The 17,400-nt window shown below is 40.0% G+C and overlaps 1 protein-coding gene across 1 annotated transcript in view; it reads left to right on the forward strand.

The window, feature by feature from the left end:
* The first annotated feature begins 595 nt into the window (after positions 1-595).
* The window catches only part of p120ctn (adherens junction protein p120), a 78,574-nt gene continuing 61,769 nt past the window's right edge, over positions 596-17,400 (forward strand). The window contains exons 1-2 of the mRNA XM_070211972.1: positions 596-660; positions 1,272-2,105. Of these exons, the coding sequence (XP_070068073.1) occupies positions 596-660; positions 1,272-2,105 (899 nt within the window). The remainder of the gene's footprint in view (positions 661-1,271; positions 2,106-17,400) is intronic.

Genomic DNA, 17,400 nt, shown 5'->3' on the forward strand with positions numbered 1-17,400 from the left:
ACTTTTTAAAGTGGTCTAGCCCCAATACTGGGGTAATAACAGTACGAAACTTACTTTCGCTGTTAACGGTATAGGGTTAAAGAAATCATTTTCATAACATTTTATTGGACTCTTTGGACACTAATCCTTCGATCTAAAATAGAGTACATTTGTTGTTGTTTTTTTTCAAACCTTTCTTTTGCTATTAAAAATGCGTTTATAATTCTTTGACGCGGAGGCCAATATTTTTTGTAAATTTTTTTTTTTTTTTCTTCCTTGATTTCTAAAATTTAGTTATTTCTTGAAAATTTCACATTGTCAAATTTTTTTTTCGCCGCCCTTTACCGCTACTTAGATTATTTTGCTCAGTTTGACTTCAATCTGGCTTATCAAACTCTCGCCTACAAATTCGACCATGAGCGCAACCATTACTGCGACTATGACCAATAGTTCTACCAACCTGCAGAAGTCATAAGAAATAAAGTAAAGACCATGTGTTATTATATAGAACCATCTACTATTTCCATCCCAGAAGGAAGGTTTGAGGTTTTGCTAAATACCACGAAGAAATTTCCCTTCAGAAAATAAATATTTCCAAAAATCTCGCGAGCAACCAATGTCCAATAAAGTGTCCCGAACAGAAAGAGACGATTTTCAGGAATTTGACATTGACGGAAATTGGTAGGTAATTTCTTCAACTGATGGCTTTTTTATCTCAAATTTTTAATGCAACCGTCTAATGTTCTAAGGAACGTTCGGTAAACACGGCTCGCAAGTTAAACTAGCCGATTGGCGGCTAGGGCCACATACTATTGTTGCCCTTATACTTTTTGATCCCCCTTCTCCCCTACTCAGAATTGTTTTAGAAATTTTTTTAAGAGAGAAAATAGTAGTAGTTCCCATCCTTAATTTTTAATGGTTTGCGGCTTGTCATGCCGATGTGCCACACCGAATCTAACGCCATTCAGATCGCTAGCTTAAAAGCTAGCTTTGAACTGAGGTCGCAAACGGTGTTACAGTTATTTTTAGATTCTTATATAAGAGTCATGGAATAAAAGTTACGAAAGACTTATTTATCGATCAAAAATAACTTTCATTCTCTGACTTTTATATAAACGTCTATATATAACAGTTACTTCATGATTTATAAATAACAGGTAATAAATAACGATTGAAGATTGATTTTTAAAATAAAAGTTATAAGTTAAAAAGTTATGTTTACACTTCACAGATCTTAAATAAGCTAGTATTTTAATTTTTAAGAAAATTCTAATCTAGTATTTTTGTTTCAGTATAAACATGAATTCAACCCATAATGTTAACATGGATCTGCCCTTGGGGCACGAGTCAGGAAATATGCAAAACCAATTTATATCATTTCAAAATTTTGAACAATTTTCGGCATCAGGACTTACAAATACACCTATATATATCACAAAACCGCCTGGAATCGGGGTCATATCAAGTGTTACACCCCATTGTTCGGTTGTCGGCCCTCAACAGAAGATTGAATCTAATTCTTCAGACATTTCCATTCCAGGTATTGAAAACCATTCATTAGCTCCAACAATTAGATACGTACAAGCAGGACAATTCGAGGAGACGCCAGAATATGGTGTAGCTGGTATACCTTGCGGCATAGACTCTGAGTACGCAGATGAATCTGTGGTACCTTACTGCTATACTTCAGAAGCTAACTACACAGGAATTCAAAACACAATTTCAAACATAAAACCGTTTTCTGGAAGGACGTATAATGATATCCCCAACGGGTCCGAAGCAGCTGCAGATTCCCAATGCCGAACGTTCGAAACTTCAGCTGAATTTAAGTTACCACAATTTGCCATGAATTCGTTGAATACTGTCCCTCAAAGAATGGGAGATAAAGATGATTATATTGGAGGATCAGATAACGATATTTGTTCAACAATGAGGTGGCGGGACCCAAATCTTTCGGAAGTTATAAGCTTTTTAAGCAATCCGAGCAGTGCTATAAAGGCAAATGCTGCGGCTTATTTACAACATTTATGCTACATGGATGACCCAAATAAGCAACGTACAAGATCTCTGGGAGGAATACCACCATTAGTGCGATTGCTGTCCTATGACTCTCCAGAAATACACAAGTAAGTAAAGTACCTTTTTAATCTGTTTTTATATTTAAGAAAACTTTTAATTACATTTTAATTTACATTTATCTTAAAGTACAAACTTTTAAGCGGAAACAGTTTGTGCAAAAGTATTCAAGGGTAAAAATGTAAGTAAGAAGTTTTGAGCTTACTTAAGGTAAAGAGTTTTAATAGGTTTGAAAAATTTTTAGCAAGGCCGAGACATCGTACCAACACAACAATGTTTTTTTTTTTTTTTTGGGTATAAGCCTCACAAGAAAATAGTTCTTGTGTTCATGTTTGTCGATGTCATATAATTAAAAAAAAAGAATCCCGAAATCTGCGGGTAGTTGAGCCACAGTGGGGCATGTTATATTATAAAAGTCGCCCGTGGTTAGAATGCACCAGAATCCAATCCCTGTATCGATTCGAGAATTGAGTTATCATCTCAGTAACTGTTATTACTCCTGTGTCACGAAATAAAACGCTATTTTCGGGAGAACAATGGCTTTAAAGAGCCGCACCTTGGCCTGAAGGGATAATCCGCTATCTGAGCGAAGAAGCCAGTCCATTTTGTCCAGTTTCGTTCTCGCTAACCCACAGACACGGTCAATCTGACCCTTTCAGACGGCGGTCTAAGGTAACACCGAGGTATGTTACTCCCTGCTCGTGCTTAAGGGGGGAAATACAATTGAAAATGGAGATATAATTTTAAAACAAAGGCTACTAATAAACATTGTTATTTAAACAAGTCCCAACTTAAGCAAAAGCTACCCCCGAAAACTTTACTCCACAGCAGCCTCTGGAAAAAAATGAAAACAGGTTTTTGGTGCAGGCAAACAAAAAATGAAGAAGCAGCCTAAGTAGCGACAGCTGTTTTTAAAGGGCCCACTTAATTTGCGCAAATCTAAGCGAATTTAAATGTTGGCGAAACTATCTAAAAACTGCCCTCGCACACACACGCACGCAAATATGGGAAAAAGGAGAGGTGCGCAAAAAAGGGCGTGTTTGTATAGGAAGAAGAAGCAGTAGCAGCAGAAAAAGGAGCAGGAGGAAATTGGCAATCAAAAAGGGGGGTTTTCCAATTATTTTTTTTCCAATTATTTTTTTCGAAAAAATTTTTTTTGTCTTAATGTACTCTAAATATGTCTGAGAATAAGCCTTTAAAAGCATAAAGCCGTCCGGTACTTATTTTCAAAGTAATACGCAATTTAGTGAGTGCGTGTCAAATAGCTGAAATGCACAAAGGTAAACTTTAAACGCTTCTACTGAAAAGTCGTGTTTTCAAAGTCGCCGTGTCAGAGATTTCATTTTAATCGAATGCGTTTTTTTGCTTTATGTGTGAAATAAAATTTTCCACAACATGAATAAAAGGATTTTTTATATTTGTTTAATATAACATGTTTTTTTTTACGAACAAAGTCGAAAAAAAGTATGTTTTTTGAAATTTTTTTTTCCAACTTCACATTTTTTCATGGAAAAACCATTTTTTTACATATGAAATAATTCATGTTGTGCGCTGTACTTCTAAGATTAATGCCCAGTTGCTGTTTTTTGTTTTAGACGTGATCCTGGGCCTGGAGGCTGCACGGCGCAAAGTTCATCCCTCAAAACACGACTCCACATTATTGATCATAAATGGTTAAAAGTTAAAAAACTTGACTGATTTTCATTGCCCAATAATTTCCTAATAACATGCAAAAAGAATCGCAAAGATTCATTTAATTCCCTACTTGCAATCCACTCCCAAAGATAGGCCTCATTTTAAGCCTTGTAATTGTATTTCCCCCTTAAGTCTATCACCATCCAAGTAAAGACTACGGGATCGGCCAGGTCGGAGGGCAAAGGTGGCGTGTTGCGTTTTATCAACGTTTAGCGCAATATTCCAACGAGAGGCCCAACATTCAAACTCGTTTAAGAATGTCTGGATACGCCGCGAGTCCGAGGAGGCTGCCAGTAGCTAGGAATGCAGTATCATCTGCATAGGTGCGAAGGACACTTCCCTGTGGGACACCAGCACGAATTAGACATAGTCCAGAAAGATGTCCCCGAATGTCAACGGCAAACATCCTATGGTCTTCTTGGACCTCTTTCTCATCCACTGGTCCCACAACAACAGGAGGACCGAAAGAGAGTCCAAACCTAGAAATTGTGGCTCGAACTTCCTGGTCAGTTGCGAAATCGAACGGAGTAAATCGGTTTTCCAGATCATCTGCAAATACAACTGCTATTTCAGAATCACTCTGAGCCCAAGTGCCATCGCTTCGTTTAAGAGAAAACCTGTGAAGATGTTGTCTTTTCAGATTTCGTGTGCATTTCCATAATGCAAACCCATGATCCTGGTTGGGATCAATCGCACTGGGATAATTCACGAAAAATTCAGATTTTGCCAATCTACATTGGGATGAAAAGACTTTTTTTTGGCATAAACTCTAATTTTAAAGATACGGATTTAAATTTTTTTTTACATAGTATTAAGACTATAGTGCAATTTCGGTTTTTCTTATTTTTTGATTTTGACCACGCCCACATGAACCACCCCCGACCGCGAAGATAATACGGATTTTAATTTTTTTGTACATATATTAAGACCATTGAACCAACCTCGGCCGCGAAGGTAATTTTAAAGATAATATTTACCTTAATAAAGATAATAATATTAAGATTTTTGTAAAATTTCTGGTTTTATTCTTTTTTGATTTTGACCACGCCCAGCAAACTATCCCAATCCCATATATAAATAAAATCTACGTGTTATATTTTTATTTTACTCATCATCTGTATTTAACTCGAAGTCCAAATTTTGTTCGAACTCGAAATGCGGGTTATCAATTATTGCTTCAACAAGGGGTGCCTCTAAAAGCGCATTAGAAGACTTGTAGGATTTTCTTTCTTTTCAAACGCGATCCACCATTCTCGTAATTTAAATGGGGCCGCGACCAGTCTTGTTTTTTTCAGAAAATGATATTTCTGATGAATTTTTTAAGCATTTAAGCATAAAAACAAAAGTTTTTAATGTCTTCTTGATGCCACTCAGCGTATTTCCAGACAGTCGATTTTTATTTTTGAACCTTTTGCACATCCAGTGAACGGTATCGACAAAGCTGCGATTATTCTTCAGCCACACATCCAGCAGTTCGCCCCTACAAATGTCGAGTTGTTCCGAATCTATTTAAATAGTACGAAATGGCGCTAGTATGCGCAAAAGTTATTAACTCCATTTAATCATATACACAGTAACACATATTACCACATTTGCACTTTTCGCAATCCTGCGTACACTTGCTAGTTCTACTTCACGAAATTAAAAACAGGACAAAACAAAAGCATTTCTAGTGTAAGCCCTCTAAGCAATATTATACATACCTTGACGAAGATTTTCCATAATTTAGCCGAAAAGAATGCGCAATATTTGCAAAAGAATAAGTAATTAAACTTTTGTGACACTTCGTAGAAAAATTTAGGCGCACGCAACTTAATTCGAACAGCTGACTTTAGAGACCTGGCAAAAAGCCGGGGATGGTCACAAAAATATTTCGAAAATAGTTTTATGTTAGTTAAACATTTCATTAACGGATAAAAAAAAAACAAAAATTTCTCAAAATAATTTTGCACTTTATGCAAAAAAAAAAGGTGAAAGGGGATTCCTGTAATAAGGAAAACAACCTTCACGTTTGAGTTCTGTATAAAAACTGATTTTATTTCATTAAGTCTTTGCTTACGTAGCTAACATGAAAATCTTATGATATACTTATCTATGGTCTACGCAGAGACCACATCTGTTTGCCTGAGCGGGAACCTTATCAACGGCCTCCCGCAAGGCGACCCTTTGTACAGTGTGAGAACTATATTTATGGTCAGGCTCAAGTGGCCTGTACTTATGATTACAAGTGTTAGCACTGCACCCTTGTAGGTTTAAAATAACAGATCATTATTTACGGCTCTAGATAGATTTACATATTGACATTGACAGAGCTCGTAAACTATTAGATTTATTATAAAAAGTGTTCTTCTTGAACAAAAAGGCTTTTCATCCCAATGTGCAATCGAAGGACTTTTCTGAGCTCTGACACGGCAGCCCACCACCTTGCCAAGTCCAGCCTTGTCCTCATCCAAACGCGGCGAAGTGTACGACCTTGTCTGGGTAAGACTGCAATTTGAGGTTTCGAAGAAGCCCATGTTGGCGGCGGAATAGGTACACTTCTAGCAGAAGGGGCAGCTTGATGGATCTTGTCTACCAAAACCTGAGCAAACCAATCAACGTCATCCGCAGTGACAAGCGGAGTGACTGGCACTGAAACTTCTAATATCCGGGCCCCGAGGTAAAAGGCTAGTTTTGGTAATGACCAGATAGGCAGCCACAGAGAAATATATCATATGCGGGATATGATCAGAGAAAAGGTCCGAACCAGAGAGCTGCAACGAGTCAATCATTTTCGGGTACACCCGATCATTTACTCGTATCCGTTTTGATTAATCGCTTTGGGTGAGCGAAATTAAATGAGCGGTGAGCGAATGCGATCGTGCCATGAATGATCGTTTGTGATCGTTTAAGTGTGATCTGATCGTGTGTGAACGTTCGGCTTGAAGATTTTATCGGTTTGTGATCGAATATTTTGTGCAATCTATTGGTGTGATCGTGCTTCGCGCCTATCGGTATGAACATGCAGTTCGTGTTTTTGCTTTATATTTTGCACAACATATTTTTATATTTGCACAAAAAGACAAGAAGTAATAGATTTTGAAAGCGTTTTAAAACTAATATCAAATGGAACCTACACGTTATCAGGCCAACGGAAAGGAAAAAGTTCCATATGGAATAAATATTTCTCATTAAACATATAATACATTGAAGTGCACTCTCCCCCTATTTTATTTCTTCGTCACAAGAAATCATATTAATCCGTTCACAATCTATATATGTACAACTGACTCGAGGTCCCAATCATCGGGAACGATTGAGCGCTTTGGAACGATCATTTTGTTCACCTACACCCGAAGTTCAAAATCACTTCATTGATCGTTATGAAGCGAGTCGGGTAGTTGATCGGATTGTACTTTGGCTTTCGGGTTTGTTCGTGATTATTCGTTGGTGAGTGAGTTTACCGGATTAAACGAAAATGATCGCGCGATAATCGATCGTACTCGATCATACTCGTTGCAGCTCTCTGGTCCGAACGTTCAGAGATGGAAAGGTGGCTGTACGGGATACCTCTATACACAGCAAAATCAATGGCAGTCGGAAGATGATCATTGATCCAGGGAAAATGCGTGGGTCCCCCAGTGGCCAGAATCTGCATGGTTAAGCTAGGGACAACAGACATCAGAGTGTTTCCACGAGGGCAGGACCGTCTGCAACCCCAGAAGCTATGGTGTGCATTCCAATCACCTCCAATAATAATACCCACAGAGACGAAAAGGCGCAGAAATTCCGTAGCTGGCCACGAGTGACGATGACCAGGAGGACAGTAGACAGCGCTACCTTACCTGACCAAACTTATAGCAATTGTTTACAGATGAGGCTCAGTTATTGTGGTGCTCAGGTGATAGTTCAGAGACGATTTAATAATGATAGCAGCACCACCCCGATTTCTATCATCAGGGTGGTTGACATTTTGTCAATGTTACGTTCCTGGAGAAAGTGGTCAACCTCTAAGGATTTGCTAACTAGATTGTTAGCGTTCCATATTACTATATTTAATCCGTAGTTAGTCATTGCGGCGCGTTGACTCAATGGCGTGCTTGGACATCACGCTCTGTAGTATTTGCAGAGTCGTTGTCATGACTGACATCATTTGATCAAAACGTTCCAGTAGTTTCAATCGCCGCCGCTTGGACATTTACAGCAGCCTCTTGCTGCTTTTGTAAGTTATTAATAAATTCCAAGAGTCTATCCGGAGCAGGTTGTTCTACCACATGGGCCTTAGTAGTATTTTCAAAATTAGGCTGACATAGCGGACGCAATAAATTTTTAAATTCATTTGATGACGTTAAAAGCTGACTTAAGGAAACAGGATTCTGGCTTGGGAGCGGAGCAACAACAGTTTGCTTTTGAGAACGTTGACGTTCTCATGTGCTATTGGACCTACGTTTCTCACACTGTTCTAGATAGGCAGGACAAGTGCGGGAGGGAGCACTATGAATTGAGCCACAGTTGATGCACTGAAACTGATCCTCTTTCAGTCGCCGGCGCACCTAGCACATTTAGGTGAAATCAAGCAAAATTTTTTTTAATGATTAAACAATTGACATTTGAAACACATTAAAGGGCCCTTTCTTTGAATCTGTGACTTTATAGTAACCACAAGCGTTAAGGCCCTTGATGACAATTCGGAAAACTCTCTCGTTTTGGAATTGAAAAGTGCTGTATGGAATCCCATTGTCCTTGAATAGCTCTTGGACCACACGGTATAAACTGCCATTATCCACAGTAATTCGTCCAGTCGTCTTAAGGCGAAAGCTAGTAGTCACGGGAGATAGTAATCTTATTAGTTGCTTAAAATCCGTGACACCTCTTAATAAAAAGGGTGGAGGACGAGGTTCTCGCTTCTTATTCTTGCTTTGGGCAGAGGCATTGGCGGAAAACATCGTGCAGTTATCAGATTGGGGCAAGAGTGTATCGCCAGTAGAGTTTATTGTATCTTCATTATAAGATAGAATACCAAAACTATTATTCGTTCCTAAATATCAGGATGAGGGTCTTTCTCTATTAGAAGAGTGTGAAAGTAAGTTCACATTTTCAACAGAAGCCTGAGGATGTTTTTGGCCCTGGTCCGACTTTAATTAAAAATGTGCCTACTTCGGCTTATACCAAAAAAAAAAAAAAAAGGTCCGACTTTAGAAGTGCAATCTTACGAGTTGCCCAAGGTTCCTTCTTTTTATTAGACTCTTTACCTGAGTGAAACGCTGGGGCTTATTTGCTTATTCAACTTCGCATCTACATTAATATTATTCGTAAGCTGATTCATCAGAAACGTCAGAGAGGCACCTATTAGCATCAAAGGCAGTTGCCTTGGAATTCCTGGATGCCTTGAACACGGCTTCTTTTACGACCTCATCGGTATTTACTGGCGGTCTGGAGACTTGGTCTGCAATAGAAAGGGGAAGTTTCATCGCGATAGCTTTAAAACTGACGGACTAGTTCGCATAGAAACGGACAGACGGACATGGCTAGATGTACTCGGCTATTGATGCTGATCAAGAATATATATACTTTATGTGGTCGGAAACGTCTCCTTCACTGCGTTGCAAACATCTGACTGAAATTATAATACCCTCTGCAAGGGTATAAAAATCAAATTGTTATACAAATTTTTTGAAACACGGGATCTCCAAACACAACACCAAAGTCGAAACTCTTACACAACAATGAGAGCACAGCAGCTTCTGTTAAAGGGTGACATTATATTTGTAATCACTATGGACGGCAGTCCATGTAGTGACGAAGCGCACCAGGAGAGTGTGCGAAGGCGACTACTATTATATAGCCGCAAAATTGAAAATCTGCTGTGATAGTCCGATCGTAATGAGTAATACACCAATCGAAAGGTATTGCAAAAACTTAAAGGATTGCATACCAAGACTTTAAGAAAATGAATTGGCTTGGGAGAGAGAGCGGTGAAAGTGAAAAAGTGAAAATTTCGAAATTTGGAGCTGTTGGGGCCGGTGGGGATAAATGCCCCCTCGCAATGTTTTAGTTGTATTCCTTTTGAAAATACCCGTCGAATGAGGGGTCATTTGTCAAAATCCGACTCTCCGTTCAAAAGTTATAGCCAAAATAAGATTTTCTTCTTCTTCCCAAAATGAAAATTTAATTCTGTTTGTCAGTTTGTCCACTTGTCCACTTGTCCAAAATATGTTTTTTAAGTTCTGAAAATTTGATATGACGTTCATCACATCGATATGAAAAACTTTTGTTCTACCACTTTTGGAAAAACTCGCTAGTTTAGCGGGAAAACAGCTATAAATAGCTAAAATTCGGAATTCCGTAACTTCTATACTACTAAAGCTACAGACTTGTGCTGCATCTCGTCTGAAAGGTATTTTTAAATGCTATAAACGCCCTCTATATGCAATTTGTGTAAATGTAATAGTTAAAAAGATATGAAGAAAAGAAATTTTTTTTAAACTTTCTTTTTAGCTTTTTTTTAATTTTCTCAAAAACGGCTCTAACGATTTTCTTGAAAATTTTAAACTGTTTAGCCCTTGAGATTCCTTAAATTTTGGTATATAACACATTACTGTAAAAAGTCACGTTTAAAAGTTATTTTTATACGAAAATAGCCACTTTTGCCAGCTCGAACAACTAAAGCTTCCTGAGTATTGAATTTTGTGTGAGGGTATCCGAACTGTATTGTAGGGTCATGGAATCAGTAAATTTTCACTTAAGAGTTCCATATAGGAATCTTTTGTTCTACGACTTTTGGAAAAAGCCGCTACTTTAGCGGGAAAAAAGCTAAAAATGGCTAAATTTCGTTAGTTTGTAAGTTCTACACTACTAAAGGTACAGACATGTGCCATACCTCGTTTAAAAGGTATTTTGAAATACTTTTTAACTTAATTTGTTTAAATCCAATGGCTTACAAATTATGATTGACCAATTTAAATTTAAATGTATATATTAGCTCCTATGAGAGCAAATGTAAACAAACAAAAACTTCTGATATCAAATAAAAACACCTCTTAACGAGGTAAAAAACTAGTGACGATCGCACCTTCAACATACAAAAGTTCTGATATCAACATTTGTGACGAAAAATTATTACACTCGTCATTAAATAGACTTTCTAATATTTTTTCATTCGGCACGCTGCAATAGAAAATGCCTGTGAAGGGAAAAAGGCTGGAATAGTCTGCTAGGGCGGGCCGAATGAGAAAATATTAGAAAGTCTATTTAATGACGAGTGTAATAATTTTTCGTCACAAATGTTGATATCAGAACTTTTGTATGTTGAAGGTGCGATCGTCACTAGTTTTTTACCTCGTTAAGAGGTGTTTTTATTTGATATGAAACAAGGCAGAAGTTCTTAGTCAAAGACATTCACGGCTTCTTAAGATTTTTTTTTAAATATCTTATGAGGAAATACTTATGTAAAATAATAGAACAAACCTTTGTTCCATCCCATTTTTTTGGTACTAATGAAGAACAAATTCTTCCTCTTCTGAAGAATTCCCGGTTGCTTTTTTTTTATCCTTTGCCAAAATTGCTCAAACGGTCATCGTTTTGTTTGTTGTTGGTATTAAAAGAACGAGAGTTCCTCCTTTCCCCAAGAAATCGCGGTTCTTTCATTTTAGATTGTATGCCACAACCTATGGTTATTTTCCCCTACTTTAATTGATACTATACCATAAAGAAGTAAAAATTCCTCCTCCTCTGAAGAATTCGCGGTTGTTTTTTTTTGGATCCTTGAGTCCAAATCGCTCAAACGATCTTCGAAAAGCGAGCAATTCTTATCAAAGGCTATGAATTCGCGGTTTCTTGAGATTTTTTAATAGCGGACAGAAGGTCGGTAGCTGCAACCAAGATTTTTTTTTTTGGTACTAAAAAAAACCAAAGTTCCTCCTCTTCCCAAGAACTCGCGGTTCTTTTATTTGCCATTTTTTGCCATAACCTATGCCCTTATCGCCTACTTTTAAGTATTTCATAATATCTATGGGACCAAAGAAGAATAAAGTACCAAGAACTCGCGGTTCTTGTATGGTAATTTGTCCCTACTTTAAGTGATTTTGTATTTAAAGTTATTTTGGTCCTCAAAATTAAAGAGTTAAATCTGTTCGTTTCTCTCTAATAAAACGTCAGAAAAACATCGATGTTATAGATAAACATCGATGTTTGAAAAATATCAGAAGTATCGATAATATCGATACTGACATCGATAATTTTCAAGCTCTAGGCAGAACGCTATAGTCGAGTGTCTTGACTATTAGAATTAGCGCGGAAGGCAGTGGTAAAACTGCGTATGCAGAAAGGGGGCTATACAGACATGCATACAGGGTGGCCCACGAAAGATTTGCGTTTTAAAATCGCTATACAATAACAACGAATATAAATATTACAGTAGCACATTCGGTCGACACAATACTTAAACACATTTTCGATGGTACGGCCCTCAATGGCCCTGATGGCGACTTCAATCTCGTGCTTTAGGTCGTCAATCGTCTCTGGGTGGTTGGTTCTTGACGGCACCCCACAAAAAACAAGAGAGAACGCTATAGTCGGGTTGGTGTCCCGACTATTTAATACCCGTCACTCAGCTAAAGGGAGTGCGAGGGAGATGGTATGACCCTCAATGGCCCTGATAGCGACTTCAATCTTGTGCTTTAGGTCGTCAATCGTCTCTGGGTGGTTGGTCCTTGACGGCATCCCACAAAAAACAAGAGAGAACGGTTTAGTCGGGTTGGTGTCCCGACTATTTAATAATCGTAACTCAGCTAAAGGGAGTGCGAGGGAGATAGATATATAACATTTTTTTGATTGCGCATAACTTAATGGTCCGATTTGAAAAATGTCTTCTACATTTCGATAAGTATAAATATACACAACAAAATTGCATTTATACTTCTCGGAAATCTTTAAAGGTGTGGGACCCAGGCACATTTTAAAATCGTTAGTGGGCGATTGTGGGCGTTAGAGAGGGCGTGGCGCTCGGCTGAAATAAACTTTAGAAGTTAGGCTAAGTAAAGGAAATGTATAAATTTTCCTTAAAAAATGTTTTATTTTATCAAGAAACGAGCCCGAGAATGGTACTGGATCCTCGTGCGTCACAGCCGGGTGGATCCCAGTTGCGCACTTCGCTTATGGACATGTTCTGAGGACACCAAACCGAGCATGAGAGGATGCACAAACTCGTGCAGTGGGAGCAGCAGTCCGGAAAAGGTGCCGAGGATTATGTCGACGAGATGCAGCATCTGTCCTCGTGCCTGAAAAAAACACTGTCCGAGCGACAGTTGGTAAAAATCGTGGAAAAGGGTTTAAGAGAAGCCATCGCCAGATTCGTGTATGCCATGGACCTACTCACGGTGGACGAGCTGCGGGACGAGTGCATCGAGGTCGAACGCAATTTCCTATGCGGAGAGCCGGAAGTGATCACTCCGAAATGCCCGGATTGCTCGGAAAACGGTCGGCTGGGCGAGAAGAGTCCCGTGAGGAAGTAAACGTCCTAAGAATAGATAAATGTTTAATTAATAAGGATAGCTTTAATAAAGTACTTATCGTACGAAGAAAGTATGCGTAAATACATAGAGGCCAGGAATCGGATCTTCTCCAAGCACCAATTGAGCGGGATGAAATTGGTGTCTTCGAAAGTCCAGAAGGCTAGGATTCGATTCCGAAAGAGACGAGCGAGAATTCCTTGCTGAATTCCGGATCCTGACCCAACAGCTGACAGGATTGTTGGACACGGGAGCGAGTGTCAGCCTGTTGGGAAAAGGTGTAAGAGGGCTCTTGGAGGTGTTGGATGTGTCAGTCTAAAAATATTTATCTGTGGTCCGAACGGTTTCTGGAGAGGACCGCTCGATTATAGGACACCTCAAACTTCCTGTGTAGTACAGAGGACAGACAAAGCACATACTGTTCTATGTATGCCCTTATTTCTGGCAGGCGTTTGGCCTGGCGCCGGCGGTTATAGGCCACGGCGACCCGGAAATCGTGAGAAAGGCAGACGAAATCAACGCTAGGGACTTGGAGCACTACACCGAACAGGAAAATGACGACAAGGAAAAGCCGGATCGCGAATCCTGAACCTTATCCGAGGCCGACGCACGACAGCTCGCGGAGATCCAAGAGGTCTTTTTCACGTTCGAGAAGGATGGTCTGCCGCCGATCAATCTGGAAAAACGCGATCGAGCTGATTGCCCGCGAAGCAGAAGGTAGTCGAAGATGAGGTGGACCAGATGCTAGCTTTCGGAGTCATCAAAAGGCCGTGAGGCAACCGGGTGTCGAAACCTAGAAAGGATCGGTTCTGCTTAGACGCCCGCAAATTAAACGATCTGACCATCAAAGACGCTTACCCGCTGCCTAGTATCGACGGCATCCTGTCCAGAATCGATCATACTTTTTACATTTCCAGCGTAGATTTGAAGTTCGCATTCTGGACCCGAAAAGCGAGAAGCTGACGGCCTTTACGGTTCCTGGTCGGCCTCTCTACCAATTCGGGGTGATGCCCTTCGGACTCTACAACGCGGCGCAACGGTTGGTGAAACTCATGGACCGAATGATCCCAGCTGAGATCCGTTCGAACGTCTTCGTTTACATAGTTGTTCTGTTAATCCTGGCTCCAGATATCCAGACCAACTTCAAATACTTTTGTCGAGTCGCAGAATGCCTGAAAGCAGCGGGCTTTACCATAGGTATGAGCAAGTCCAAGTTATGCTTCAAACCGTTGACATACCTGGGTTTTATTGTTAGTGGAGGTCGTCAACGGTTGGATCCAGAGCGAGTAGCCGCAGTCAGGAGGATGCCGGAGCCAAGAGAAATGAAGGAGGAGCGTTTATTGAAACTGCTGGATGGTACCGCCGGTTCATTAAGAACTTCGCGACTTTGGCCGCCCGCTCACCGAATCGCTGAAGAAAACCGGAGATAAATAAGGATCAGGTTAACTACACCGTAAACGAGAAAGAGTGTCTCGCAGCGCTCATGGCCATTCGCAAGTTCAGGCCGTACGGCGATGGTATGCCATTCACCTGTATCACCGACCACTCCAGCTTGAATTGGCTCATGTTCATGAAAGATCTGTCATGACGATTGGCGAGGTGGTCACTGCAGCACCATTTCGAAGATCTTCCAAGAGGCGGTGGAGATTTTCGGGATATCACACCTAAAGACTACGACTGAAGCCGCCAGCGGTATGACCAAAGGTCTCGGAATTTCTTGGCCAAGCCAGGTCTAGCTCCTGACCTGGCTATCGCCGCAACTTCGTCCTCAGTGACTTTGGCAAGTCGTTTAACATCAAGTTCGCAAGGAAATTCCGTAGTGGTGAAAGACGTCGGCAACAATGCCTTCGGATCTACCCGTTAGGGTAGATAGGCGCCCCACGTTGGGCGCCAGATGTAGCGAACTGATTTTTACGGTTTGCTCGCTACGAAGATCGTGCGGATAGCTTAGTAGATTGTGTGTTTCGACCCACCAAATTTATATAAACGTGACCGCCCGGTTAACAGTAACAACATTCAGAATTTAGTTAATGAGGCGTTTATTTACGGCTCTTGCTTACAATGATAATGTATGTGACTCGTGCTGGTGTTGCTCCTGCAACGCCGCTCGGTGATTTCTCGCTACTGGTGGTGTCACTCGTAGACGAGGGCGTGGAGTTGGGCCGTTGAGCTTAGGGAAGCGTCACCGTTCTCAGACTAGGGTGAACAGGCAACACGCTCGCAAGACCTTCGTCCTGCCAGCTGCAGCCTCCTTTCCCGTGCTCTGTCCCAACCGGTCTCGCTAGACGCCTACTCCGTTTTCTTTGACGCTCCGGTACTACGGCCGGAGAAAGACGAACGTTCCACCATAGCTTTCCCTCCTGGCTGTTGCGATCGTACCTGAAACTTGGCTTCCGGCGCGGTCCCTGGATGCCTGTTATTGTTGATGTCCTGCGCGACTCGCTGCAGCATTGTTCCGTGGTGCTCCGTTGAAATGCGCCGCCTGTGGCCCACCGCTGCTCAGCGGATCGGTATTACAGCCAACGTATCCGGACTAATCGGTTTTACAGCTAATTTAGCCGGACTAATCGGTATTACAACATCCGACCTTGGTGTTCTGCAGACTTAGGGCTGGTACTCAAGCCAACAAAAAGTCGTCTAAAACAAAAAACTTCATATGACAACAAAAAAGGAAGTAATCTTCGGCCAACCGAAGTTGGCCCTTGGCATACCCTTGCAGGTATGCCTTCTTAAAATGTGGTTTTTAAAAGTTACAAAGTTACAATGTTTTTTCTATCATTATACCCTTGCAGAGGGTATTATAATTTCAATCAGATGTTCTCAACGCAGTGAAGGAGACGTTTCCGACCACATAATATTCTTCATCAGCATCAATAGCCGAGTCCACATAGCCATGTCCGTCTGTCCGTTTCTATGCGAACTTGTCCCTCAGTTTTTAAAGCTATCGCGATGAAACTTTCCCTAAAGTTTTCTTTCTATTGCAGGTAGTACATATATCGGCTATGGCTTCATACTTACATACTCTCCGCCGTACTTCCCTCCACTCTCTCTTTAACTGCTCTCTTTGAACTCTCTTCTCTTGCGTTGCCGTTACTACGCGAATTAGTTGTGTAATTAGAAACTGGCAGGGCTCCATGCAGTTATTCCTGGCGGTATTTGTGTTATTTAGCTCCTTATCGTACATTATATTTTTAAGGGGTGTTAATTTTTTTTTTTTCATAAATTTTACTTTTAGTTTGTTGGAAAGTTCAATCTAGTAAGAAAAAAACAAGAAAACTGCATCCTTGTAACTACTTTAATTTTCAATTTTTATTCTTTTTTTATTTTGACCACGCCTAAATGAACCACCGCCGTCCGCGAAGATTATTTCAACGATACGGATTTTAATTTTATTTTAGATAATATTGAGACTCGTAAAAATTCTGTTTTTATTCTTTTGTTATTTTGACTAAATATAAAAGGAATTTCGGGGTCTACTACACAGGCCGACAGTGATTTTGGTGCAGCCCTATGGGCATTAAATTGTGATAATTAGACGGATAAAAGCATACCTGCATACTTAGTTTTCGCGTTTAACGGGTGGTATTTATGCAATCGCGGTTTGAAAAAAGTAGCAACATTTAATTTTTTGATTTAAGATATCTTCGAGGGTCTGTGCTCAGTTATAATAAAACCTATGCCAAAAAATAGCTTAGATGCCCTTTTACTTAATTGGATTTAAGGTTCCATCGTAAGTTAATTGAATCAAAGCCTATGAGCCATTGAAGTAATTTGTTCACCTCTATTCCCAACCAACTTGATGCGGTGAATAGGCTTAAAAAAATACAAGGAAAAATATGTGCCCTAAAATCTTTGACAGGCATCTAGAGGCGTTTTTTTCCCGAATTTGTTTTTTTCTTTTAGTATTTTTATGCCCGTTACTCGTAGAGTAAAAAAATCGCAAAGTTAGTCGATTTTTTCGTGCCAAAGTTCAAAAAATTCTGAAATTGGCCAATTGATTTTAAAACAAGACTATCAGATACCCGTTTCTCAACTTAATTGAGTGCGAGGGACATGGATATTTAATACGTTGATCGCGCATAACTTTTTAACGAATGGTCCGATTTGGCTATATCGACTCTCCTATTGATCCTGATCAAGAATATATATACTTTATGGGGTC

This window comes from Drosophila takahashii, chromosome 2R (genome assembly GCF_030179915.1).
Source record: "Drosophila takahashii strain IR98-3 E-12201 chromosome 2R, DtakHiC1v2, whole genome shotgun sequence".
In the NCBI taxonomy this organism is placed as follows: Eukaryota; Metazoa; Arthropoda; class Insecta; order Diptera; family Drosophilidae; genus Drosophila; species Drosophila takahashii.